We start from the raw sequence: 25,952 nt of genomic DNA, 5'->3' as shown, positions 1-25,952 counted from the left end.
GGACCTTCAACAATCAGTGGTGAATCCTGAATGATTTTGCAAATAAACATCAGTAATGATGTATGTTTTTGAGACTTCAATGTTCCGCTCATTATTGTCATTTAAAGTGGTTATACAATTCCTTATATATTATTTGGCTTCCATTCCCTCCATGGAAATCATAGAAAGGATATAAAAACATTTGACAAAATAAAGCAGGGGTAGGAGAGCAGAGCAGGTTGAAGGATGGTAGTATTGTGGGAAATAATCTCTTTGTTGAAACAACATCTAGCAAAAGGAAGTTAGGAAACTTTAAAATCATATAACACAGATGGAAGCTGTTCTGCCATTATGACCATGCCATCTTTTTGAATGGCCCGTCAAACTAGTTCATTTCCTTACCTCTTTTCTTTGGGCTTTCATATTTTCCCCTTCAAGTGTGTAACTAATTCATTTTAAAGTTTTTGTTACCAAATCCTCAAGCTACTATCCTTTTAGGCAAACAAAAAAATCTGCAGAGGCTGGAAATCAAAGCAACATACACAAAATACTGGAGGAACTCAATAGGCCAGGCAACATCATTGGAAAAGAGTAAACAATCAACAATTCAGGCTGAGACCCTTCATCAGGATTCAAACAGTCGACATTTTGGGCCAAAGCCACTATCAGAACTTCCTCTTAAGCAGTTCTTTTAATGGGCTTCTCAATTTGTCATGTCATATTCAAAAATTTGTATTCTGCTATCTTTTTTCATGCACCCACATTAATATTATACAATGTAGTTAATATTATTTTTCTGCATCTTTCCTGCAAAATGTGTTATTTCACATTTCTCTGTTTCCTAATGCATCTATCAGTCCAACAGTTTACAATATTTCCAAATTCTGTCATTACAAACTTTAAAATGATGCTTTGTGTGTAACATTCCAGATCATTATATATTTTAAAAAGAAGAGTGATCTTTATCTCAACATTGAGAGACAAAACTGCGTACATCATTTCAACCTTTCAGCTGCTTTCTGAGCCTTGATATCTTTGTCTCCACGTTGCTACTCCCCTTTGATACTTCGATCGTCAGTTTTGCTAGCATATATTAAGTCATTTTTGCAAAGCACCTTATGAAACCTCACACTCGGGGGGATATGCCCAGCAGCCAGGGTAAGGCCTTGTAACTGTACACCCAATAAAAGTCACTCAGTGGATAGGAAGGACAGAGATTTGTTAGTTCCATTCGTGTATCTTTACTGCTCCTCAGATGCCAGCATTTTGGTTCCAGAAACAATCATTTCAATCCTTCTCTCAATCACTGAGGAGCCATCAGTGTATAGAATCAAATCTTTTACAGAGAAGTAACCCACAGGTCTCTTCACCTTGAATTAATACTGTGACCGCGTGTTTCTTATTGACATGTAAGACCATAAGATGTTGGAGGAGATTTAGGCCAATTGGCCCATCGAGTCTCCTCTGCCTTTCAATCATGGCTGATCCTTTTTTCCCCTCCTCTACCCCATTCTCTGGCCTTCTCCCCGTAACCTTTGATGCCATGTACAATCAACAACCTATCAAGCTCTGGACAGGAGGAGGAGTATAGGAAACTGATACAGGACTTTGTGATATGGTGCAACTCAAACTACCTGCGTCTCAATATCACCAAGACCAAGGAGATGGTGGTGGACTTTAGGAGATCTAGGCCTCATATGGAGCCAGTGATCATTAATGGAGAATGTGTGGAGCAGGTTAAGACCTACAAGTATCTGGGAGTACAGTTAGACGAGAAGCTAGACTGGACTGCCAACACAGATGCCTTGTGCAGGAAGGCACAGAGTCGACTGTACTTCCTAAGAAGGTTGGCGTCATTCAATGTCTGTAGTGAGATGCTGAAGATGTTCTATAGGTCAGTTGTGGAGAGCGCCCTCTTCTTTGTGGTGGCGTGTTGGGGAGGAAGTATTAAGAAGAGGGACGCCTCACGTCTTAATAAGCTGGTAAGGAAGGCGGGCTCTGTCGTGGGCAAAGTACTGGAGAGTTTAACATCGGTAGCTGAGCGAAGGGCGCTGAGTAGGCTACGGTCAATTATGGATAACTCTGAACATCCTCTACATAGCACCATCCAGAGACAGAGAAGCAGTTTCAGCGACAGGTTACTATCGATGCAATGCTCCTCAGACAGGATGAAGAGGTCAATACTCCCCAATGCCATTAGGCTTTACAATTCTACCGCCAGGACTTAAGAACTTTTTAAAAGCTATTATTAATGCTTTTTGAGATAGTGATTTAGATGCATATCATATTTTTTACTGAGTTAAGTATTGTATGTAATTAGTTTTGCTACAACAAGTGTATGGGACATTGGAAAAAAAGTTGAATTTCCCCATGGGGATGAATAAAGTATCTATCTATCTATCTAAATACACCCAACGATCTGGCCTCTACAGCTGCCTGTGGTTACAAATTCGCCACCTTCTGGCTAAAGAAATGTCTCTGCATCTCTGTTTTAAATGGACTTCCTTCTATCTTGAGGCTGTCCCCTCTTATCCTAGACTCCCCCGCCATGGGAAACATGCTTTCCACTACTCTTTCTCTACTTTCTCTAGGCCTTTCAAGATTCAAAAGGTTTCAATGAGATCCTCCCTCATCCTTTTAATTCCAGTGAGAACAGACCCAGAGCTGTCAAACTTTCCTCATATGGTAACTATTTTGTTCCCAGAATCATCCTTGTGAACATCCTCTGAACCCTCTCCAAAGCCAGCACACATTTTCCAAGATGAGGAGCCCAAAGCTGTTCACAATACTCAAGGTGAGGCCTCAACTGAGGCTTTATAAAGCCTCAGCATCACATCCCTGCTCTTGTATTCTGTACTTCTTGAAATGAATGCTAACATTTCATTTGCCTTCCTCACCACTGACTCAACTTACAAGTTAACCTTTAGGGTGTTCTGCACAAGGACTCCCAAGTCCTTTTGGATCTCAGATTTTTGGAATTTCTCCCCATTTAGAAAATAGTCTGCAGATTTATTTCTACTACCAAGCTGCATGACCATGCATTTTTCTACATTGTATTTCATTTGCCACTTTCTTGTTCATTCTCCTAATCTGTCTAAGTCCTTCTGTTTCCTACCTGTTTCCTCAACACTACCTGCCCCTCCACCAATCTTGGTATCATCTGCAAACTTGACAACAAAGCCATCCTTTCCATCATGTAAATCATTGATATACAGCATAAAAGGAAGTGGTCCCAACACCAACTCCTGCGGAACACCACTAGTCACTGACAGCCAACCAGAAAAGGATCCTTTTATTCCCACTCACTGCCTCCTACCAATCAGCCAATGCTCTTACCATGTTAGTAACTTTCCTGTGATACCATGGGCTCTTAACTTGTTAAGCAGCCTCTTGTGTGCCACCTTGTCCAAGGCCTTCTGAAAGTCCAAATATATAATGTCCACTGCCTCCCCTTTATCTATTATACTTGTAATCTCCTCTAAGAATTCCAACAGGTTTGTCAAGCAGGATTTTCCCTGAAGGAAACCATGCTGACTTTACCCTGTCTTGTCCTGTGTCACTGAGTGCTCCATAACCTCATCCTTAACAACTGACTCTTCCCAACAACTGAGATCAGGCTAACTGGTCTATAATTTCCTTTCTCTGCCTTCCACCCTTCTTAAAGAGTGGAGTGACATTTGCAGTTTTCCAGTCCTCTGGCACTATGCCAGAGTCCAGTGATTTTTGAAAGATCATTGCTGATGCCTTTGCAACTTCTACTGCTACCCCTTTCAGAGTCCTAGGGTGCAGTTCATCTGGTCTGGGTGACTTATGTACCCTGAGGTCTTTCAGCTTTTTGAGCACCTTCTCCCTTGTAAAAGTAACCTATATAGGGTGATTTGCCCAGTTTAACAGGGAATCTTAATGCAAGTGCTATATACAATCTTACCTTTAAAGTTTAAGACACTTTTGGTTGTTCTTCATTAAGTCACAGGGTTGTCAGAGCACTTCTTGACCTTCAGCAGATTGTTAAGTGGCTGAGCAATAGTCAATTGATCTGCTACTAACTTGTCAATACATTGGTTAGCAATAGTTTCATCTGACATAGCTGTCAATCTTTTCTGTTTCATCACTATCATTCTCACATGAGTCACTAGGGGCCACTGTAGAGATCAGATACTGTTTATCCTGGATTTCTTTGAAGTACAGATGGCATCGCTGTTCCTGGAGTCCTGGCATGCTCCTGAGTACGGATGGAGGCTCTATATAATGAGACTGTTCAATGTGAGCTGTAATTCATTTGGCGGAGCTCCAGAACTAGTGTTTCCCAGGGTGGAGCACCAGCAGTAGCGTCACTAGCAGACCACCCACTTGGAAGTCTCCGTGGTGCATTTCCATTTTCTTTTAGTTTGCTTTGAAACTTCATACAATGCATATCAATTGAACTACAGTATTTTGCTCGCTCATTTAATGCAAAGGTTTCCTCTTTAGACTTTTCACTGTCTATCATGCTGTTTTTGTAGTTTACCGTATTTTTGGCATTTCTTTCGATTAGTCAGACTTTATTCGCATCGTTAGCTTTCAATCACTCACACATATTACTAAGCTTGTTTTTACTCTTTCCATTCATTCTTTGTACTAAGCCTGCTGCCTGAGGATGGTAACTGCCATGGAAATGTTGGTCAATCTGTAAGGCCTTATATACTTCCTTTATTACCTTCCCAGTAAAGTGGGTACTGTTGTAGGTGGAGAGTTTCCAAGGGATCCTGAATCTCAGGATAATTTCTTTTATTAAACATTTAGCTACTGTAACTGCGTCATTCTTTCTACAAGAAAATGCTTCATCCCTTCGTGAAAAAACATCAATAATGACCGATGCATATTTAAATCCTTCACACAAAGGTAATTCTATGCAATCCATCTGTAAATACACGAACAGTCCATCAGAGGGCAGTGTATCAGATCCTTCCACCTTCACTAGTTTTCCTGGATTTTGTAAAACCTGTATCATGCATCATTCACAAACTTGGTGTAGAGCTTGCGGTAAGTCAGGGGCATGCCATATTTGATTTATATGATCTAATGATACCCTTTACAGCCTCCAGGGAAAGAAGGTACTGTGCCCTGCAGGGTAGTGGAGCATTTGGGTTGATGGTCAATATACACAACTCAGCTAGAGTCATGGAAAAGTACAGCACAGAAGCAACACAAAATGCTGGAGGAGCTCAGCAGGCCGGGCAGCATCAACTGAGAAGAGTACAGTCGATTTTTTGGGCTGAGACTCTTTAGCAGGACAGATCTCGGTTCGAAAAGTCGACTGTACTCCTTTCCATAGTTGCTGCCTGGCTTGCTGAGTTCCTTCAACATTTTGTGTGTGTTGCTTGATTTCCAGCATCTGCAGATTTTCGCTTGTTTGTGATCAGCGCAAAACAAGCCCTTTGGCTGATCTAGTCCATGCCAGACCTTTGAAAATGCTTAGCCCTTTACCTGCACCCAGACCATAGCCTTCAATACCCTCGACATCCATGTATCTATCCAAACTTCTCTTAAACATTGAAATTGAGCTCGCATGCACACTTGCATGCTCATTCCACACTCTCATAACCCTGTAAATGAAGAAGTTCAGAGTCAAAATCTGGTTTATTATCACCGGCTTGTTTCATGAAATTTGTTAACTTAGCAGCAGCAGTTCAATGCCAAACATAAAATAGAAGGAAAAAAATAAATAAGTAAACCTTATACAGTATACTTTATACAATATACGTATATAGAATAGATTAAAAATCATGCAAAAAGCAGAAATACTATAAATAAAAAAAAGTGAGGTAGTGTCCAAGGGTTCAATATCCATTTAGGAATCGGATGGCAGAGGGGAAGAAGCTGTTTCTGAATCACTGAGAATGTGCCTTCAGGCTTCTGTACCTCCTACCTGATGGTAACAGTGAGAAAAGGGCATGCCCTGGGTGCTGGAGGTCCTTAATAGTAGATGCTACCTTTCTGAGACACTGCTCCTTGAAGATGTCCTGGATACTTTGTAAGATAGTACCCAAGATGGAGCCGACTAAATTTAAAACCCTCTGCAGCTTCTTTCGGTCCTGTGCAGTAGCCCCTCCATACCAGACAGTGATGCAGCCTGTCAGAATGCTCTCCACAGTACAACTATAGAAGTTTCTGAGTGAATTTGTTGACAGGCCAAATCTCTTCAAACTCCTAATAAAGTATAGCTGCTGTCTTGCCTTCTTTATAATTGTATCAATATGTTGGGACCAGGTTAGATCCTCAGAGATCTTGACACTCAGGAGCTTGACACTGCTCACTCTCTCTTGTTCCCCTCATGTTCCCCTTAAACTTTTCACCTTTCACCCTTAACCCATGACCTCGAGTTGTAGTTTCACCCAAGCTCAGCGGAAGAAGCCCGCTTGCATTTATCCTATCTATACTTAAGATAACTTTATATAACTCTATCAAATCTCCCTTCAGTCTTCTATGTTCCAAGGAATAAAATCCTAACCAATTCAGTCTTTCTTTATAACTCAGGTCCTTCAGTCCTGGCAACATGCTTGTAAATTTTCTCTGCACTTCCTAAACCTTATTTATATCTTCCTTGTAGGCAGCTGACCAAAACTGCACACACTACTCCAAATTGGGCCTTACCAACAGCCTATACAACTTCAATATAACATCCCGTCTCCTAGACACTAGAATACTACAGCACAGTACAGGCCCTTCAGTCCTCGATGTTGTGCCGACCCATATACTACTTAAAAAAGAAGTACTTAAACCTACACTACCCCGTAACCCTCTATTTTGCTTTCATCCATGTGCCTGGCCAAGAGGCTCTTCAATACCCCTAATGTTTTAGCCTCCACCACCAGCCCTGGCAAGTCATTCCAGGCACCCATAAAACCTCTGTGTAAAAAACTTGGCCCTGTTGTCTCCCCTAAACTTCCCTCCCTTAACTTTGTACATATGCCCTCTGGTATTTGCTATTCGTGCCCTGGGAAACAGGTACTGGCTATCCACCCTATCTATGCCTCTCATAATCTTGTAGACCTCTATCAAGTCCCCTCTCATCCTTCTACGCTCCAAAGAGAAAAGTACCAGCTCTGCTAACCTTGCCTCATAAGACTTGTTTTCCAATCCAGGCAACATCCTGGTAAATCTCCTCTGCACCCTCTCCATAGCTTCCACATCCTTCCTGTAATGAGGTGATCAGAACTGAACACAATACTCTTAAGTGTGGTCTCACCAAAGATTTGTAGAATTGCAACATGACCTCGCTACTCTTGAACTCAATCCCCCTGTTAATGAAGCCTAGCATCCCATAGGCCTTCTTAACTATCCTATTAACCTGTGCAGCGAGCTTGAGGGATGTATGGATTTGAACCCCAAGGTCCCTCTGTTCATCCACACACTCAAGTAACTGACCATTAATCCTGTACTCAGTCTTCTGGTTTGTCCTTCCAAAATGCATCACCTCACACGTATCCGGATTGAACTCCATCTGCCGTTTTTCTGCCCAACTCTGCAGCCTGTCTATATCCTCTTGTAACCTTCAACAACCTACAGCTCCATCCACAACTCCTCCAATCTTTGTGTCATCTGCAAATTTACTCACCCATCCTTCTGCCTCTCCATCCAGGTCATTTATAAAAATCACAAAGAGCAAGGGTCCCAAGACAGATCCTTGCAGCACTCCACTAGTCACTGACCTCCAGGCAGAATACCTTCCTTCCACCACTACCCTCTGCTTTCTTCCTATAAACCAATTTTTTTTATCCAAACAGCCAAGGTTCCACTGATCCCATGCCTCATGACTTTCTGGATGAGTCTCTCGTGGGGGACCTTGTCAGATGCCTTGGTAAAATCCATGTAGACCACATCTACCGCCCTACCCTCATCAATTTCTTTTGTTACCTCTTCAGAAAACTCAATTAGGCTCGTGAGGCACGACCTTCCCTTCACAAAGCCATATTGACTATCCTTAAGTAGTCTGTACTTCTCCAAATGCTTGTAGATCCTGTCCTTAAGAATCCTTTCCAATAGTTTGCAGACCACCAACGTAAGACTCACCGGTCTCGGTCTGTAGTTCCCAGGATTCTCCCTATTACCTTTTTTAAACAAGGGAACAACAGTTGCCATTCTACAATCCTCCGGCACCTCCCCTGCAGCCAAAGAGGATTCAAAGATCATAGCTACTGCTCCAGTGATCTCTTCTCTCAATTCCCACAACAACCTGGGGTGTATCACATCCGGCCCTGGGGACTTATCAATCTTGATGTTTTAAAGAAGATCTAATACTTCTTCCTTAATCTCCACATTTTCCAGCACACAGGCCTGTTCTCTTTCGACCTCACCCTGATCAAGGTCCTTTTCACTTGGAATACTGCAGCAAAGTATTCATTTAGGACCTCTCCAACCTCCTCCACCTCAAGGCACATGTTGCCTTCTTTATCCTTGATTCTTGTCACCCTTCTGTTCTTCACATACGCATAGAATGCCTTGGGGTTCTCCTTAATCCTACATGCCAAGGCCTTCTCATTCCCCCTTCAAGTTCTCCTAAGTCCTTTCTTAAGCTTCTTCCTAGTTACCCTATATTTCTCATGAACCCCTCCTGCTTCCTGCTTCTTATATCTAACTTATGCTTCCTTCTTCCTCTTGACGAGTTGCCTCACATGTTTCGTCAGCCATGGTTCCCTTTTCCTACCATTTTTTCCTTGTCTCAGTGGGACAAACCTATCCTGAACCCAGCACAAGTGGTCCCTAAACTTCCTCCACATTATTTCTGTGCTTTCACCCTTGAACATCTGTTTCCAATTTATTCTCACTAGTTCCTGCCTCATCCCTTCATAGTTAGCCCTTCCCCAGTTAAGCACTTTCCCATTTTGTCTGTTTTTATCCTTTTCCATATCTATGCTGAAGCTAAGGGAGTTGTGGTCACTCTCACCAAAATGCTCCCCCACCAAGAGGTCTGCCACCTGACCAGGTCATGAAGCCCTGAAATTTAACCTCATAAAATGCAAACTTGGAGCCTAATGATGCTCTCATTAATGTTTCCAAATCCATAATGCTAGGTTTGTGACACAAAACAATAGCTTTAAGTTTCTGAAGAGCTTTTTCCAAACCTGTCCCTGGGTCAGGCAGTTCTACCATTATCCGTAATTCTCCTGCTATACTAGGTTGATATACACCATTTGGTTCTCCATCTGTAATTCCTCCATCGATCTCTTCCCATAATTATTAAACATATACCATGTTGGTGTCCCCTTATTTGGAATAGGGAAGGACTCCCCTTGTCCCATTATTACCAATTTCTAGTCGCCCTTCCTCACCCTACTTGGTATATTTTCTCAAGCACAAGAAAATCTGCAGATGCTGGAAATCCAAAGCAACACACACAGAACACTGGAGGAACTCAGCAGGTCAGGCAGAATCTATGTAAACAGTCAGTGTTTTGGGCCAAGACCCTTTTGCTCTCGTGTGTATAGAATTCCCTGGGATTCTCTTTAACCCTACTTGCCAAGGACTTTTCATGCCCACTCCTGGCTTTCCTAATTCCCTTCTTGAGTTCTTTTCTGGCTTCTTTATAATCCTCAAGGACTCTTTGATTATAGTTTCGTAGGCTTTGCATACTTCTCCTCTTTCTTCTTGACTAAATTCATTACCTCCCTCGATATCCGAGGTTCTCTTACCTTGTCATCCAAGTCCTTCCTTCTGACTGGAACATACAAAAACAACTGCTCCCTCAATGTCACAGAAACAAAGGAGCTGGTTGTGGATTAAAGGAGGAATGGAGACGGGCTAACCCCTATTGACTTCAATGGATCTGGGGATGAGAGGGTAAACAGCTTTAAGTTCCTCGGCATCAACATCACTGAGGAATTCATGTTGTCTGTACGCACCAGCTGTGTGACAAAAAAGGCACAACAGCTCCTCTTTCACCTCAGACGGTTGAGGAAGTTTGGTATGGGCCCCCAAGTCCTAAGAACTTTCTACAGGGGCACAATTGAGAGCATCCTGACTGGCTCTATCACTGCCTGGTATGGGAACTGTACCTGCCTTAATCGGAGGACTCTGCAGAGAGTGGTGCAGACAGCCCAGCACATCTATAGTTGTGAACTTCCCATGATTCAGGACATTTACAAGGACAGGTGTGTTAAAAGGGCCCATAGGAACATTGGAGACCCGAGTCACCCCAGCCACAAACTGTTCCAGCTGCTACCATCCAGGAAACGGTACTGCAGCATAAAAGCCAGGACCAACAGGCTCTGGGACTGCTTCTTCCACCAGGCCATCAGACTGATTAACTCACACTGATTTGACTGTTCTACTTACTATAAATTACTATGATTGCACACTGCACATTTAGATGGAGACTTAATGTAAAGATTTTTACTACACATGAATGTGAAGGATGTAAGCAATAAAGTCAATTTTCTTCAAGCACCCTCATGTGGCAGATGTGACTTGTCGAAAAATAGTAGTTTCCAATTAACCCTCCCTAATTCCCACCTCATATTCTCATAATTTACCTTGCTCCATTTTAATACTCTCCCACAAGGTCCATTCTTATCTATAGCTATCTTAAAACTTAAGAAGTTGTAACTCTTCCCTAACTATTCACGCATTGAAACATTAGTCACTTGGCCAGGCTCATTACCCAACACCAGGTCCTGTACAGCCCTTCATTTTGTTGGACTATCTACATATTTACTCTGCCCCATCTAAACCTTTTGCACTCAGAAGATACCAATTTATATTAGGAATGTTGAAATCCCCCATGTAGCGTGAATGCACCATTTCGATTTTTGAGCTCTATCCATATAGACTCAGTGAATGAGCCTTCCATTATGTCTCCTCTGAGTGATAAGTAGTGCAACTCCCCTGCCTTTATCTCTTCTAAAATATCGAAACCCTGGGGCATTAAGTACCCATTCCTGTTCCTCTCTCGACCAAGCCTCTGTAATGACCACAATATCATAGTTCCGTGTACTGATCTATGCCCTACATTCATCAACTTTACCCATAATAGTCCTAACAGTTTTTACTGGCCCAGACATCTTCCTACCTTCCTCTCCATTCTTCCACTTTCTGTCCTGGTGCTCTGGTTCTCATCCCCCTGTCAAACTAGTTTTAACCCTTCCAAGTAGCCCTAGCAAACTTCCCAGCTAGGAAGCCAGTCCTGATGAAGGGTCTCGGCCCGAAACGTCGACAATGCTTCTCCTATAGATGCTGCCTGGCCTGCTGTGTTCCACCAGCAATTTGTGTGTGTTGTTGTTTGAATTTCCAGCATCTGCAGATTTCCTCGTGTTTGTTCCCAGCCAGGATATTGGTTCCCTTCTATTTTAGTTTAGGTGCAAGCTGTCCCTCTTGTACAGGTCACTCCTGCCACAGAAACTTTCCAATTATTTAAGAACCTGAAACCCTGCCCCCTGCACCAGTTCCTCAGCCACTCATTCATCTGTACTGTTCTCCTATTCCTGCCCCAATGAGGACGTGGCAATCCTGTAATCCTGAGATAACTACCTTGGAGGTTCTGGCTCTTCAACCTCTTTCCTAACTCCCTATACTCACTGTTCAGGGTCTCTTCCCCTTTCTACCCAGGTATGCATTGGTACCAATGTGCACGACCACCTCTGACTGCTTACTCTTCCTCTGCCTGCAGCCATTCTAAGACATCCTTGATCCTAGCAGGTTGTTCAATCTCCTTTTATTTTAAGACAGCTGGACTTTGCTCCAAAATCATTCCTGAGTGAGTCACATTTTATGTTGACATATGAATTCAGGAGTAACCTTATAAGAATTGTATAACCAAGTTAACTTTAAATGAACTTTCTCTGCAACAGGACAAACAATTTTTGAGTTCACCCATGCATCGGATATTCATGGCTTATCAAATTACCCTTAACGGCTGTGGCACAGCCAGGAGTATGTTTATCTTGGATTCAGAACGTTCCTGTTTTAAGTCCTACTCCTGAGACACAAGTGGCAAATGAAATACAATGTTGGAAAGTGTAAGATCATTCACTTTGGTGGAAGCAATAAACAGGCAGATTATTATTTAGATGGGGAGAGAATTCAAAGTGCAGAGATGCAAAGGGACTTGGGAGTCCTTGTGCAGGATACCCTAAAGGTTAACCTCCAGGTTGAGTCGGTGGTGAAGAAGGCGAATTCAGTGTTGGCATTCTTTTCTAGAGGTATAGAATATAAGAGCAGGGATGTGATGTCGAGCCTCTATAAGGCACATATGAGATCACACTTGGAGTATTGTGTGCGGTTTTAGGCTCCTTATTTTAGAAAGGATCTACTGACGTTGGAGAGAGTTCAGAGAAGATTCACAAGAATGATTCCAGGAACAAAAGGGTTACTGTATGACGGACATCTGGCAGCTCTTGGGCTGTATTCCCTGGAGTTCAGGAGAATGAGGGGGGGATTTCATAGAAGCATTCAGAATGTTAAAAGGCCTGAACAGGTTAGATGTGGCAAAGTTATTTCCCATGTTAGGGGATTCTAGGACAAGAGGGCACGACTTCAGGATTGAAGGATGTCCATTTAGAACTGAGATGAGGAGAAATTACTTTAGTCGGGGGTAAATCTGTGGAATTTGTTGCCACTAGTGGCTGTGGAGGCCAAGTCATTGGATGTATTTAAGGCAGAGATAGATAGGTTCTTGATTAGCCAGGGCATCAAAGGGTATGAAGTGAAAGCAGGCAAGTGGGGATGAGTGGAAGAATTGGGTCAGCCCATGATTGAATGGCAGAGCAGACTCGATGGGCTGAATAGCTTATTTCTGCTCCTGTGTCTTATGGTCTTACAAGTATGAAATTCCAAACTGATAAGATGCAGTATTGAAGGTGTACTGCATTGTTGAAGATATTGCCCTTTTTATTCCTTGAATGGATGTGGGCTTTTCTAGCTGAGCCAACATTTACTTGTCCATCTCAATTTGTCCACATGAAGGCGGTGACCAGCATTTACTTGTCCACCCCTTAATTGCTGAGAGGAAGGTGGTGATGAATTACTGCAGCCCTTGAGGAATGGGTATCCCCACAATGTTGTTAGGGAGGGAATATGCCCAACAGCAGTGAAATAAATGCAATCCATTTCTAAGTCACGATGGTGTGGCTTGGGGGGGGCAATTTCCAGATGGTGGTGTTACCCTGCTTTAGGTGCCTTTGTTAAATTGAGGTCCTGTTTCTCTGACCCTGGTGAACCTAAAAGATTCCATGTAACAATTCTGAGAAGAATAGGAAGTTATATCAATACACTTGTCAATATGTGTTCTGCAATCAATATCACTAAAACAATTTATTTGGTCACTGTTGTTTGTGAGATGAAACTGTTCAAGTTGGATTTTGTGTTTCTTACTTGGCCACAGTTTCTGAAAGATAAAGCAAAGATCTATAGACAAATTTAAAAGAATAGGAAGTGAACTTTTTGAAATACAAAAAAAAGTTTCCAAGTCTTTATAGGATAGCTAGAGAGATGAAGGGACATTTAGGGGAAAGACTTATAAATTTAAAATAAGCACCAAAAGAAAATAGAAGCCGGAGTTGGCCATTGGTTCCTGCCCCACCATCTAATATGATCAGTGCTAATTCATCCTAGCTTTAACTCTTCTGTGACATTTCTGTATGCCCCTATGTTCCTTGATCAGTCAAATATCATCCACTCCACTCCAAGTACTTCTAATGATTCAGCTTTCATCACCTCCCAGGGCACAAATTTCCAGAGGTTCACTGTACTCTGCAGTAAGAAATTTCCACAGCCTTACCTTGTAGTTATGTCCTCTTGTTATTGAACACTCCAACATCAATCCTGCGGAGCCTCCTAAGATCTTCTATGGTTGACTTTGTTCCCATTCAGAACAGAGTGATTGACAAGATTAACCTTTCCAGGAATTAATTATCTAACATCTAATAAAGCAGGCACTATAATTCATTCTCAAAGCTTCTAATAGTCATAGTTATAAAGCCTATAGATCAAAGCAGGTGGGTGTTCCAACTGTACAAATACTTTATTGTCACCAAACAATTGATACTAGAGCGTACAATCATCACAGTGATATTTGTTTCTGTGCTTCACACTCCCTGAAGTACAAATCGAAGTAAATATAATAAAAATTTAAATTATAAATCATAATTAGAAAATAGAAAAGGGAAAGTACGGTAATACAAGTCAGGTCCAGAAATTTGGAAGGTACGGCCCAGACCCGGGTCAGGATCTGTTCAGCAGTCTTATCACAGTTGGAAAGAAGCTGTTCCCAAATCTGGCTGTACGTATCTTCATGCTCCTGAAGTGGGACAAAAAGTATGTTTGCTGGGTGGGATTGGGAGTGAGTCCAAGGATGGAAGATTGGTTTGTGTGATGTGTTGGGCTAGGTTCACGATCTTCTGCAGCTTCTTCCGGTCTTGGACAGGACAACTTCCATACCAGGTTGTGATGTTGCCTAGAAGAATGCTTTCTATGGTGCACCTATAAAAATTAGTGATGGTTTTAGGGGACAGGCCAAAATGTATGTAGGAAGATCACTTTCAATTAGCTGCTGTTGAATTCTTGCCTTTCATAGGAAAGTGAGCTTTCTATCTTCAGTCCATTATAGCTTCAAAATTAGTTCCTCAAGATCCAGGATGACTTGCTTCTATATTAATTCTATTATTTCTGAGGTGGTTCATGAGTCAATGTGATATATACAGGGCAGCACAAGATTCTTGAACATGCATGAAGATCAGTACATACTATGGAAGGTGTTGTGCTCCTTCAGTCATTTTTGTCGGGGTTTTGTGTGCTTCTAATGAGAATGTGAATGTTGGGAGCTTTATCTTTCCAAGGGCTTTGAACAATTTTGCAGAGGAGGCATTAGAGGCATGTTGCCAGTATTTCAAAGTGCTTAGTGAAGATTGTAGATCTCTCTGAAACATAAGGAGGGTGGCATTTCTACGGCTTATTTGTTGGTCATTAGTGTACTGCTTTTGAGTCTTGATCTATCTAATCCCCAAACAGCATAACACTCTGTTGGTGTATTGGGGCTGTGGAGAAAATTGTCATTGATGTGAATCTTAAAGAATTTCCACACATTTCAGGATCCTTCTCTGGATATTTATTGGTGGGGGATGTGATATGATCACAGTTTGGGGAGTTTTTCATATGGATATTTAGGGTAAGATCCATTTTCTTTCACTCTGGAGTGAGTAAGTCAAGACTTGGAGCTGGCTCTCCAAATATGCGTTTATGTCATCTGTTTCTGACGTTGGACCAGAATTGAAGATGATGAGGGTTCATCCTGCGGGTTAGCTCCATGTCAGCAAGAATCTTTTTGCAGGGGAGGTACAAAGTTACAGTGAGAGATATTGCTTGACAGCAGTCAACACTAGGATTGTGTCAGCGGTGAAACCATTGATTAGAATTATGTGAAGGATGTATGATTTTGAAATATATCTGAGGAGAACAAGATTTCAGAAGAATTTTCCACATTATCTCTTGTATGAAAGCTTATGCAATGTCAGAAAGGACCATGTATACTGGCTGATGCATTTTACCTTTTTCATATTTTCTAATAACATAGAAAGCCCATTTAGCTCATCGAGTTTATGCTGGCTTTTGGGTCTACCTGCATTTGTTTCTAAAAAATCCATTCTCTTAAATATTGTCATTAATACCTCTTCTCACTGAACTACACTTGTGTCGTTTCATGGTGAAAGTCTTTGTGCCTCATGATGGACAGAATCCACTCGGTCAAGTTCTTCGGCCACTAGGAGCGATCAGTTGAGGAAGATCATTGCAATGACCTTCAGATATCAGGAATTTGGATCTATCTCTTTTAAGAGATAGTAATGATTAAGACCATAAGCCCATAAGACATAGGAACTGAATTAGGCCATCTGGCCCATTGAGTCTGTTCCGCCATTCAATCATGGCTGATCCATTTTTCTATATCCTCCTCAACTCCAGTTCCCAGCCTTCTCCCCATAATCTTTGATCCATGTCCAATCAAGAACCTATCAATCTCTGCCTTAAATACACCCAAAGACCTGGCCTCTACAGCTACATGTAGCAACAAATTCCACAAATTCACCATCCTTTGACTAAAGGAATTTCTCTGTATCTCAGTTTTGAAAGGGTTTTCCTCTATCCTGAAGTTTTGCCCTCTTGTCCTAGATTCTCCCACCATGGGAAACATCCTTCCCACATCTACTCTGTCTAGGCCTTTCAACATTCAAAAGGTTTCAATGAGATTCCCCCTCATCCTTCTGAATTCCAGTGAGTACAGACCCAGAGCCATCAAACGTTTCTCATATGATAACCCTTTCATTCCTGGAATCATCCTTGTGAACCTCCTCTGGACCCTCTCCAATGCTAGCACATCTTTTCAATGCTAGCCCATATTTTTGAGGGGCCCAAAATTGTTGACGATACTCAAGGTGAGGCCTCATCAGTGCCTTATAAAGCCTCAGCATCACATCCTTGCTCTTGTATTCTATACCTCTTGAAATAAATGCTAACATGGCATTTGCCTTCCTTACCACTAACTCTACCTGCAAGTTAACCTTCAGGGTGTTCTGCACAAGGACTCCCAAGTCCCTTTGCATCTCAGATTCCTGGATTTTCTCCCCATTTAGAAAACAGTCTGCACATTTATTTCTACTACCAAAGTGCATGACCATGCATTTTCCGACTTTGTACTTCACTCGGCACTTTCTTGCTCATTCTCCTAATCTGTCTAAGTCCTTCTGTATCCTACCTGTTTCCTCAACACTACCTGTCCCTCCACCAATCTTTGTATCATCTGTAAATTTGGCAACAATGCCATCTATTCCATTATCTAAATCATTTATATACAGCATAAAAAGAAGTGGTCCCAACACCGACCCCTACAGAACACCACTAGTCACTGGCAGCCAACCAGAAAAAGATCCTTTTATTCCCTCTTGCTTCCTCCTACCAATCAGCCAATGCTCTAACCATGTTAGTAACTTTCCTGTAATAACTTGGGCACTTAACTTGGTAAGCAGCCTCATGTGTGGCACCTAGTCAAAGACCTTCTGAAAGTCCAAATATACAACATCCACTGCATCCCCTTTATCTATCCTACTTGTAATCTCCTCAAAGAATTTCAACAACTTTGTCAGGCAGGATTTTCCCTGAAAGAAACCATGCTGACTTTGTCCTATCTTGTCCTTTGTCACCAAGTACCCCATCACCTCATCCTTAACAATTGATTCCAACAGCTTCCCAACCACCATGGTCAGGCTAGCAGGTCTATAATTTCCTTTCTGCTGCCTTCCATCATTCTTAAAGGGAGGAGTAACATATGCAATTTTTCTGATTTTTGAAAGATCATTTCTAATGCCACCACAAACTCTAACACTTCCTCTTTCAGAATCCTATGCTGTAGTTTATCTGGTCCGGGTGAGTTATGTACCTTTAGGTCTTTCAGCTTTTTGAGCACCTTCTCTCTTGTAACAGTAACTGCACCCACTTCTCTTCCTTCACACACTACAACATCAGGCATACTGCTGGTGTCTTCCACAGTGAGACTGACACAAAATACTCATTTAGTTCATCAGCCATCTCCTTGTCCCCCATTATTATTTCTCCTGCCTCATTTTCTAGTGGTCCTATATCCACTCTCATTTTTTGAATTTTTTTTTACTATTTCATCTTTTCCCTTCTAATGATTTTTTTCTGTAGGTTTTTAACAACTTCCAATCCTCTATCTTCCTACTAATTTTTGCTTTATTGTATGCCCTCTCTTTTGCTTTTACAGTAGCTTTGATCACTGGTTCCTAAGTGTTCTTTCAATTTAAGCTTCCTAATCACCTCTAGTTCATTACATAAAACCTAATCTAGTATAGCTGATTCCCTAGTAGGCTCAAAGACAAAACTGCTCTAAAAAGCTATCTCTTAGGCATTCAACAAACTCACTCTCTTGAGATTCATTACCAACCTGATTTTCGGATTGACTTGCATGTTAAAATCTCCCATGACTACCATAACATTGCCCTTTTGGCTTACCTTTCCTATTTCCTGTTGTAACCCGTGGTCCAGCTCCCAGCCACTGTTGGGAGGCCTGTATGTAACTGCCATCAATGTCTTTTTACCATTGCATTTTCTTAACTCAATCCACAAGGATTAAACATCTTCTGATCCTATGTCACGTCTTTCTACTGATTTGTTGCCATTTTTACCAGTAGAGCCACACCACCCCCTCTGCCTACCTTCCTATCTCTCCGATACAATGTGTAGCCTTGGACATTCAGCTCCCAACAACAACCATCCTTCAGCCACGATTCAGTGACGGCCAGAACACCATACCTGGCAATCTGTAATATTGCAACAAAATCATCCACCTTATTTCTTATACGATGCGCATTTTGAGTACCGTATTTGCCATCCTTTCTGATCCTACATCCCTGATGTTTTCATACTCAGCCTGTTGGTTGCAACTAAGTCCCATCACCTGCCTGCCCTTCCTGACAATCTGTCAGCATGCTATCTTTACTTTTTTAACCCATTTCTCAACTCATACAGATTCAGCCTTCTCTTTGCATGTGGGTAAAATTAGGCTGATAACTTGCATCCATATTTAGGAGCTTGAATACATATACCAGCAGCAATGAAGTTGGTTTGGTCTTTGGGCTTTGTACCGCTTGTGGTTCTGGGGATGGTGGGAAGTTTGGGTGAGATTGTACATTGTAGAATGGAGTCAAGATCGCTCTCATAGTGTCATGGTTCAGGAATTCCTTGAAGTTCTCTCTGTTAACTTCTTCACAATCCCTGACAAGTTCTTCATTCCTGGCTTTCACTTAGAAGAACATTTGGAATGTTTGCATCGTAAGTGATCCTGACATCATAGAAGAATCCACATGTTGTCCTTATTCTGACCCCAGTGATATTAATTTCACTGGTTGGGAAACAGCTCCAGCAATTTTTGTTTTACTGTACACTGTCAGTCCATTCCAAGTAAAATAGAAAATCCACTTCAGGATTCTGTATGTGCAGATTACAGCTCACAGGAACAGGAGTCTAAAGTTTTAGTGTGCATGTATTACGGTATATTCGGATTACACAGATCTGAAATGTCAGAGAGCTACCACTACTACGATGATTCTTCGTTCTTCTTTATGGGACTTTCCTGTAAAACATCCCAATAAAGTACATTTCTCCTTCAGTGAGGAAGATATTAAACGAGCTCGTCTGTCTGCTAAACTCGGGTTTGTAATTCCTTTCTGCATAGGAGTGTTTCATGCTTTGAATAGCTGTTAAATTCAGAAAACTGTTCCAACATTTCATGAATATGTTTTTGTATAACTACACTGCAAACATTTGCTTTGCTTTATTTATCTGAACTGTCAGGCTTTGGATAATTTTGCTGTTTTTATTATATCATAACAAATAGTGAAATGAAAGTTTCACCTGAGTACACTTTCTTGGGTCTGAAATATAACTGTTTGCATCAAGTGCATGAGGAAAAAAATTGAGTTAAACTTGTGACATGTGAAATATTAACAAAAGTATGTGAATAAAATTGTAATGAAGACAATCTATTTGTGAGCACTTTCACTGCATTTGTGGTGAGGATAAATTTGTACAGGTTCTCCCCGGTTTACGATTGCCTTACTTAAAATGCATCTGGTACATACAAACAAACACTTGGGAGACCTGTAGTATGGATGTTCTGGCTGTTGTGGGGCAAACATTTGCTTGGCTTTATTTATCTGAACTGTCAGGCTTTGGATAATTTTGCTGTTTTTAATATATCATAACAAATAGTGAAATGAAAGTCTCACCTGAGTACACTTTCTTGGGTCTGAAATACCTTCTGCCACTGCCACGTTTCAGATATGAACTGTTCGTGTTGGAAACACTGTGTGGGGACAGGACCTCAGAGTTATCTGGTGAGAAGCTGTGTAGGTGTTGCATTCATTAATATCAGACAGCTTAATGCAATTTAAAAGTTGTTATTTCTACCAATTGGCTCATAAAATTAAAACATTGTTACTTTTATTTTTGTGCTTTCCCATGAATATTTAACCATTGTTCATATGCAAATTTTGATGCATTAGTCGTTTTTCTGTTGGCCTCCCTCAACCTCATCCTACTTGGCATTTACAAGTATGTTTACAATTAAAGGTGCTTTTTCAGTATGACAATAACTTCAAAACTTAGAAGATAACGGTGGTTGAAATGGTGTGTCTTAGATGTGTTTAAACCTTTATTGTTATATTCTACATTTAATGACTCAAAATGGTATTATTTCCATAGCTTTTCATACATTTAAATCACTTCTTTAAAAGTTTTATTGATCTGTGACAATTGTAACTAAAGCTTTTTTTTTACTTTATTCACCGTTGAATGAGAATAGTGGGTCATTTCAATGTAAGACAATAACATATAGGAACAGAATTACACCACAGGGCCTATCATGTCTTCTCCACTATTCAATCATGGCTGATTTGTTTTCCTTCATAACAACATTTTCCTACCTTCTTTGTGTAACCTTCGACACCCGTACTAATGAAAAAGCTATTAAACTCCACTTTAAATATACCCAATGACTTGGCCTTCCCAGCCACCCATGGCAATGAATTCCATAGATTCTCTACACTCTGACTAAAGAAATTCCTCCTCCTGTCTGTTCTAAATGGACAGCCTTCTATTCTTTGACTGTGCCTTCTGGTCTTAGACTGTACCATATTGGAAACATCCTCTCCATGTCCGCTTTATATAGGCATTTCAATATGCAGCAGGTTTCAAAAAGATCCTCCTCCCATTCTTCTAAACTCTGACAACTAGAGGCCCAGAGCCATCAAAAACTCATTAACAGTTTCATTCCCAGGATCATTCTTGTAAACCTCCTCTGGACCGCCTCCAATGCCAGCATGTGATTTCATCAACAAGTGGTCCAAAACTGCTCCGAATACTCCAAATGTGATCGGATCATTGCCTTTTAAAGTCTCAGCATCACATCCTTGGTTTTATATTCTAGTCTTCCAGAAATGAATGCTAACATTGCATGTCCGTCCTTTCTACCAATTCAACCTGCAAGTTAACATTTAGAGAATCCTCCACTAAGACTCCCAAATTCCCTTGTACATCCGATTTCTGAATTTGCTCCCCCTTTGGGAAATTGTCTATGCCTTTAGTTCTTCGACCATTACTACCTCTCCAGTGTTTTTTTTCAAGCGGTCTATTGTTCACTCTTGCCTATCCTTTACTCATTATATATCTGAAAATAAAACCGTTTTGTATCCTCTTTTATATTATTGGCTAGCATACCTTCATAGTTCATGTTTTCTGTCTTAATTGCTTTTTTATTTGTCCATTAGTTGGTTTTTAAAAGCTTCCAAATCCTCTAACTTCACTCTAGTTTTTGCTGTATTTTATACCCTCTCTTTTGCTTTTATGCTGTCTCTGACTTGTCAGTCATGGTTGCTTCATCCTCCCTTTAAAATGCTTCATCTTCTTTGGGATGAACTGATCTTCAATCTTCCGAATTACTCCCAGGAACTCCTGCCTCGCTGCTCTACTGTCACCTCTGCTATTAGTGTCCATTTCCAATCTAGTTCTCGCTCATGCCCCTGTAGTTTTCTTTACTCCACTGTAATACTGATTCATCTGATTTTAGCTTCTCCTTCTAAAACTGCAGGGTAAATTCTATCATATTATGATCGCTGCTTACCAAGAGCTCTTTTAGCTTAAGCTCCCTAATCAAATGTGGTTCATTACACAACACCCAATCCAGAATTGCCTCTTTCCTAGTTCACTCAAACAAAGTGATAGAAAAGTACAGCACAGAAATAGGCCCTTCGGTCCATCTAGTCTGTGCCAAACTATTTAAACTGCCTACCTCCATCGATCTACATTGGGACCATAGCACCCTGTACAACATGAACTGCTCCAAAAGCTATCTCATTAGAGCATCAGAGAGCAGGACAAGTCCTTCAGCCCACAATGTTGTGCCAACCTTTTAACTTACTCTAAGTTCTATCTAACCCTTTTCTCCTACATAGCCCTCCTTTTTTTTATCCATGTGCCTATCTTAAGAATTTCTTAAATATCCCAAGAAATTCAAAGTGTGTTCTAATGTTGCAGTAGCTGCAGCATTATTTTGTGGCTCTTCAACTCAATCCTCACATCAGTGAAGGCTAACACACCCTACACATTCTCAGCAATACTATCAACTTACATGGTAGCATTGAAGGATCTATGGATATTGTCCCTAAAATCCCTTTTTTCCTCCACACTTTCAAGAATCCTGCTATTAAATGTGTATTGTGCCTTCAAATGCAACCATTCAAAATTAATCACCACACTTTTCTGAGTTGAACTAAATCTGCCACTTCTCAGCCGACCTCTGCATCCTGTCAATGTCCCAGTGCAACCTTTAACAACCCTCCACACTATCCATAACTCCACCAACCTTTGTGTCATCCGCAAACTTACTAACGTATCCTTCCACTTCTTCGAGCAAGTCGTTTATAAAAATCACAGAGCAGAGGTCCCAGAACAGATCTCTGCAGAACACCACTGGTCACTGACCTGCACGTTGAATACTTTCCATCTATTACCACCCTCTGTCTTCCATGTGCAAGTCAATTCTGTATCGACAGAGCCAAGTTTCCCTAGATCCCATGCCTCCTGAATTTACGGATGAGTTTCCCATAGGGAACCTTGTCAAACACCTTACTGAAATCCATATACACCACAACTACTGCTGTACCTTCATCATTGTGCTTTGTCATGTCCTCAAAGAATTCAATTAGGCTCATGAGGCATGGCCTGCACCTTGCAGAGCTATGCTGATTATCCCTAATTGCAGGCATTCTCTTAATTCTGGGATCCAGCACTAATCTGATTTTCCCAATCTACTTCCATATTGAAACTCCTATGACCATGACCATTGTAACATTGCCCTTTTTACGTGCCTTTTATCTGTCCCACTGTAATTTCTACCCCACATCCTAGCTATTGTTCAGGGGCCTGCATATAATTCCCTTCAGGGTCTTTTTAACCCTGCAGTTTCTATGCACAAGGCCTCTACATCTTCTGATCCTATGTCACTTCTTTCTGAGGATTTGATTTCATTTTTTACCAACAAACCCATCCCATCCCTGCTTCCCACCTGTCTATCCTTTTATTACGGATGTTAAAGTCCCAACTGTGTTTCCTTTTCAACTATGACTCACCTGCCACTTTATAACTGTGCTGCAAGATCAACATTAATTTGTGTACTGTTCATTGAAGTATGAAGGATCAAGGGTTAACTTTATTCGCCAAATGCATCGACATGTATTAGAACTTTGCTGTGGTGTGTTAGTGTGACTTGTAACAAAGATCGACATTCAACAATTATAAAAAATAAAGAATTTTGTAAGAATAAAGGTAGAAGCTAAAGTACAAATGTGGAATGAAATGTCCAATAGTACATTAAAAATGCAAAGATAAATTACAAAATAAAATATCAAAGAATATAGAAGAAGCAAAAAATCTCTAGCTATATATATAATAGGAAAATCAGGATGTAGATGGGCTTACTAATAGATATACACAATAAACTCACTTATAATGGCAAGAAATTGTAGGAAAAAATGGGCCAGATTTTATAATGTTATGACAGCTATTTCATGTACTACTATTATCTTTACCTTTTTTAAAGTGGGGCACGTTTAGGATTTCAATGTGTAAACTCACTGATAGCAATTTGCTGGTGTTTCCTAGACTGATCTGCAATTCTGAATTCTTGGGTTCAATATCATCCTGTAAAGAAAGAATAAATTTCAATTTTGAATTTTAAAATTTGTTGAAATATAAATTACATTTTGACTTTCATTAAAACCACCAGAAATTGTATTCATAGTAAATCCTCTGAAATGCTAGTTTTGATATCTATTCATACAAACCTTATATTTATCTTGGTTTTCTGCCTCAGTAATCTACCTGTGCATATCTCTCAGAAAGACAAGAGATTCTGCAGATGCTGTAAATCCAGAGTAAAGCACACAAAATGCTGGAGGTACCCATCAAGTCAAGTAGCATCTATGGAGAGGAATAAAGACCCCACTTTCAATCTGAAACCCTTCATAATCTGGTACCTGATGAAAGTTCTTGAACTGAAACGTTGACTCTTTATTACTCTCCATTGATGCTGCCTGACCTGCTGAGTTCCTCTAGCATTTTCTCGTGTTTACTTTCCATATCTTTCCTTGTTCCATTCATTTCTTGCTTGTCTCTGCACTGTCAAATTATTATGTCAGGCCTAATTAACCCCCAAGTTTTTTCATGATCTCAGCAGAAGCTATCAATGTTCAGGAAACTAGGCATAGGCATTATCATATAACATTACTTCTTGATGGTTTCCTCACCGTAAGTTGGTGGGATTTGGATCAGATGTATTTATATGCAATATCCAACTTCATATCATAGCATTACCATCATCTGCCTTGACCCTTGGACAAAAAAAAACTCTACTTCTCTTTCCTCCTTTAAGAAACTCTGAAGATGATGTGCTTATAACTGATGGACAAGAGTGAAAACAAATATGAGTGGGCCAGCAGAGAAGGATAATTATTACATTCTGTCTAATCATCAGTAAGGTTGAGAAAGATAATGATTAAAAGTAACATGGTCAGACCTCTACCATTCTTAAGTGCCGATGAAACATGTAATCTGACTATCACTTTGCAGAAATCTTTCCGGAATTACTTGTTTAATTAAACTCTTCCTCCTATTTTCAACCAAAGACCACCTTCCCAGTGTTTCTAGATTTCATTTGTGTCACATTTCAAGCATGATAAAATATAACTGCAAAATTAAAGAACTAGTTTTCCAGGCTGCAAACTTTGATATTATGCCAAACACTTAGACTAAGTCCAAATGCTGCTGAAATCTAAGGTCCTTTCACTTCGGACTTTGTTCATGTTGGCATATATGCTGAGTTTTTAAAGAAATGAAAATAAAGTGCCTCGATGAAAGAAAATATAATGTTACTGGTTTAGTATTTTCATGGTAAAATAAAGAGAATCATGGACTTTGATCCCTAAAAATTGGTAAAAGTCTGAGAATATCATCTAATAAAGAACTGTTTCTTTAGTACAGTTGTTGTAAATCATTGGTAACCATAAATCTGAAAATTCCTTGTGTATCAGATGACGCAAAAAGAAGGACGTGCAATTAGAAAACATATCCTTCTGATCATTGTAATCATGAACACATAAATACCTGTAAGGAATGTAGGTCCATAACAGTTCAGAGATCACAGTCAATGCAGAAACAGAAAGACAATCATTCAAGCAACACTCAAAATGCTGGTGGAACACAGCAGGCCAGGCAGCATCTATAGGGAGAAGCACTGTTGATGTTTCAGGCCGAGACCCTTCATCAGGACTAACTGAATGAAAAAATAGTAAGAGATTTGAAAGTAGAAGGAGGAGGGGAAAATCCGAAATGATAGAAGACAGGAGGGGGTGGGGTGAAGCTAAGAGCTGGAAAAATGATTGACAAAAGGGATACAGAGCTGGAGAAGAGAAAGGATCATGGCTCAGGAGACCTAGGAAGAAAGAAAAGGGGAGGGGAGCACCAGAGGGAGATGGAGAACAGGCAAAGAGTGATGGGCAGAGAAAGAAAAAAAGGCGGGGAATACATAAATCAGGGATGGAGAAAGAAGGGGAAGAGGGGCATTAATGGAAGTTAGAGAAATCAATGTTCATGCCATCAGGTTGGAGGCTACCCAGCCGGTATATAAGGTGTTGTTCCTCCAACCTGAGTGTGGCTTCATTTTGACAGTAGATGAGGCCATGGATAGACATATCAGAATGGGAATGGGACGTGGAATTAAAATGCGGACAGAGCGTAGGTGTTCAGTGAAACGGTCTCCCAGTCTGTGTCGGGTCTCACCAATATATAAAAGGCTGCATCGGGAGCACCGGACGCAGTATACCCCACCAGCCGACTCACTGGTGAAATGTCGCCTCACCTGGAAGGTATGTTGGTGA

General features: G+C 40.8%; 1 protein-coding gene and 1 long non-coding RNA gene across 5 annotated transcripts in view; one reads left to right on the top strand and one right to left on the bottom strand.

The window, feature by feature from the left end:
* pde4ba (phosphodiesterase 4B, cAMP-specific a) overlaps positions 1-25,952 on the top strand; it is a 579,805-nt gene that overhangs the window by 379,578 nt on the left and 174,275 nt on the right. Inside the window, exon 1 of one of the 4 annotated variants that reach the window (XM_073063173.1) lies at positions 19,023-19,172. The exons of the other annotated variants lie outside the window; for them this stretch is intronic. Within the exon in view, the coding sequence (XP_072919274.1) occupies positions 19,063-19,172 (110 nt within the window). The 5' untranslated portion in view covers positions 19,023-19,062. Of the gene's footprint in view, positions 1-19,022; positions 19,173-25,952 lie in introns of those variants that run through there. 4 annotated transcript variants of the gene reach the window in all.
* On the bottom strand, positions 13,731-23,710 carry LOC140737051 (uncharacterized). The gene is made up of 3 exons (XR_012101052.1): positions 23,607-23,710; positions 19,749-19,825; positions 13,731-13,808 (listed from the first exon to the last, which is right to left on the bottom strand). It is a non-coding gene; the product is annotated as an uncharacterized lncRNA (long non-coding RNA).

This window comes from Hemitrygon akajei, chromosome 12 (genome assembly GCF_048418815.1).
Source record: "Hemitrygon akajei chromosome 12, sHemAka1.3, whole genome shotgun sequence".
NCBI lineage: Eukaryota > Metazoa > Chordata > Chondrichthyes > Myliobatiformes > Dasyatidae > Hemitrygon > Hemitrygon akajei.
This window is presented reverse-complemented; position numbering and strand designations above follow the sequence as displayed.